Raw genomic sequence first — 2838 nt, 5'->3', positions numbered from 1 at the left:
GTAAATCTTTTAAATCACTTCTTAAAACCCGTTTTTACAGCTTTGCCTTTGGTGATCCTTCTATGTTTATTTTTACTCCAACCGTCTTTAGTTCTGTTCCATTTATTTATTTTATTCCATCTCTATTTCATTACCTCTGTTATTTCAAGCTATTTCAAATGCAATTTATTTGAATCGTCCTTTTGTAATTGTAAATTGTTTTCCCTTGCCGTGTTTTTTGTTGTTCTGCTTTGTAAACTATGTTTTAAAAGTGCTATACAAATAAAAGTTATTATTATTATAAATGTTAAAAACTGCTGTTTCCTTTTTTAATCACTATCATTCTTGGGGCTGAGTTATGACCACACTATAAATGTACACAACAAAGACCACTCTCAGTTCTGGCGATATAAACAAAACAACATTAGGAGGAACTCCATGAAAAGGTATACACCTATGACCATAGAGACAGCTGGAACCTCACCCCTCGCTGCAGGAGGGGGGGGGGGGGGGGAGGTGGTACGGCTCTCTACAACCAAACGGTTACCGCTCAAAGTTATAGTTTATTTGGACACAGTTCACAGTGTTTTACAGAGGATTTCATGGCGATGGAGTGTGGATACAGTTGACTTAAAATAAACATTTGCGCGGAAAAATTGTGAAAAGTATCCACCCTAAGTGGTTTCGCTTAAATGTAAGGTCCTACGGAAGGCGAAAGGTTTCAGTATCCGTCCCCCCACAATAGACGCTTCTCCTGAGAAATGTATTATTTTTATTATTTATTAGTTTTATATATTTATATTATGTAAGGCTTGAAGATAATATTCATAGTTAATCAATAATTAAACTTATTTTTCTTCCAATGTCGTTCCAGCTTCCCAAGAATGTGTTATTATTAATATTATTAATATTATTTTCCTTCTTTTTCTGGGGACCCTGGTTGGTCCCTAAACCCCCAGTTTGAAAACAAAGTAAAAAGGTGTTTTAGATGCTTACTATTATAAAGAACAACTAAAAGGTTAAACATAATTTCAGCAACTATTCCAGTGCATATAAACATTCAAATCCATGCTAAATAAAAATGTCCTCATGAATATTAAATATACAAATCCATTGGAGTGAAGATAACTGGACTAAGACTGAACTACATATCTAAATGGTTTTCCCAAACACACAGACAGACACATCCCGTGGCTCTTTTGATGATTTTTAATAAACATTTTTACAAACCTGAGATGGTAGTAAAAACAATTACAGCAAGACCATAGTCAAATGTACTTCCATAAACTTAAAACCACAAATATTGAACATGATTTTATTCAGTTTGTATTGCTTCACACTACTATATTATAATAATTAAATAAGGAAAGCTGATTTCTTTAACAAATCTCTTCCCTTCGTGTAAGCGTGATAAATAAATTAAAACATTGACACAGTTTCCGGTCCTGATTGTTCTTTAGTACCTGAATTCCCTGTGTACAGCTAGCTTTGTTTAGACTTACTTTAATATGGCTCATTCTGCTGGTTCCCAGGATCCTAACAGCTTATTCATTATTCGAAGACCCAGCAGAAACAATCCTGTAATCTATTTTAGACTGCAACTTAACAAACCCAAGAAACATAGTAAAATAAAATCATGACAACTGACAAAAAAACAAACAAATCCTGATCCAAATTTAACTCTCAGTCAACTTGTTTCAGTGGTCTGAGTCTTCCTTTAGAGTTAAACGGTCTGTGTGTGTGTGTAGGTACGGTGTGCGATTCTTGACACGGAAAGTCCTGAGATATCTGATGCTACAGAGCTGCACTTTGATATTTCCCTTTAAAAAATGCCCTTTATGAAGCTAACATTACAAACTAGCTGATTAGAATCAACACACAATCACAGAATTTGTACTGTACATAGCTTAGGCAAAACTACTTCATCAATAGACACATTTATTTTAAGAATAAAATCTTCTGTGGGCCCTCTGAGGTTGTGTATTCTGTGCCACAGATCCTAAAGGTCATTGATTTTGTTCAAAATGCTCTGAATCAAGCTCCATTAAAAGCTGCGTCACCTCCTGCTCCTGTTGTTTCTAGTGTTACTGTTCATGAGGACAAGACAGGTCGATGAAGCCTTTGGTCCGAGAGGGCCTCTTCATTTGCTTTGTGCTTTTGTACGCCCCTCTCTGCCTCTTCCTTTTTTCTTCATCTAAAAAAAAAAACACCTTTGGTAGAGCTCTAGTGTCTGTCCTTCGGTTTTGCTCTACTCCTCTCGTTCTACATTTTGATCCCAGCGTACAGCTCGTCTATCTGGGCTCTGAAGTGTTGTCGCAGCTCGTTCCTCTTGGCCTTCAGCGTTGGAGTGAGCAGGCCGTTCTCGATTGAGAACAGCTCGGTGTGGATGGAGATGGCCTTCACCTAAAGGACGCACAAGTGTTGGCAGGTTGTGTGAGAGAGGGTGATAATGTTTCACTTCCAGGAAAACAGCAGTACAAAGTCTACAGAGCGACATAGTGGTACACAGGAAAAGGTATTTTCAAACCTGCTCAAAGGACTTGAGGCCTCCTTCCTTGCCCAGTCGTGCCATGTCCTCCAAGATGGCAGCCTTGACTTCCTGTATGCAAGGAAGAAAGGGAGGTAAGTCAGAATAATTTAACACACAGCACATGGGTTATTAAAACATTTTTAGGGGACCAGTTTGTAGGATTTAGTGGCGTTTAGCAGTGAAGTTACAGATTGCAACTAACTGAGCACAGCTCGCGTCTGTGGGCTGCGGGCTGTGAAGTGAAAAAAAAAACTTGGGAAACAACGCGAAAGGCCCTATCTAGAGTCAGTGTTTGGTTTGTCCGTTCTGGGCTACTGTAGAAAAATGCC

At 38.2% G+C, this 2838-nt stretch overlaps 1 protein-coding gene across 1 annotated transcript in view; it reads right to left on the bottom strand.

The window, feature by feature from the left end:
• Positions 1-1173: 1173 nt before the first annotated feature.
• LOC118333389 (long-chain-fatty-acid--CoA ligase 1-like) overlaps positions 1174-2838 on the bottom strand; it is a gene marked incomplete in the record, with an annotated part of 16195 nt that continues 14530 nt past the window's right edge. The window contains 2 exon segments of the mRNA XM_035668997.1: positions 1174-2382; positions 2507-2578. Of these exon segments, the coding sequence (XP_035524890.1) occupies positions 2242-2382; positions 2507-2578 (213 nt within the window).

This window comes from Morone saxatilis, unplaced genomic scaffold (genome assembly GCF_004916995.1).
Source record: "Morone saxatilis isolate NCDOM2014 unplaced genomic scaffold, NCSU_SB_2.0 Contig22, whole genome shotgun sequence".
Taxonomy (NCBI): domain Eukaryota; kingdom Metazoa; phylum Chordata; class Actinopteri; family Moronidae; genus Morone; species Morone saxatilis.
Note: the sequence above shows the minus strand (reverse complement) of the source record. Positions and strands in the feature narration are given on the sequence as shown.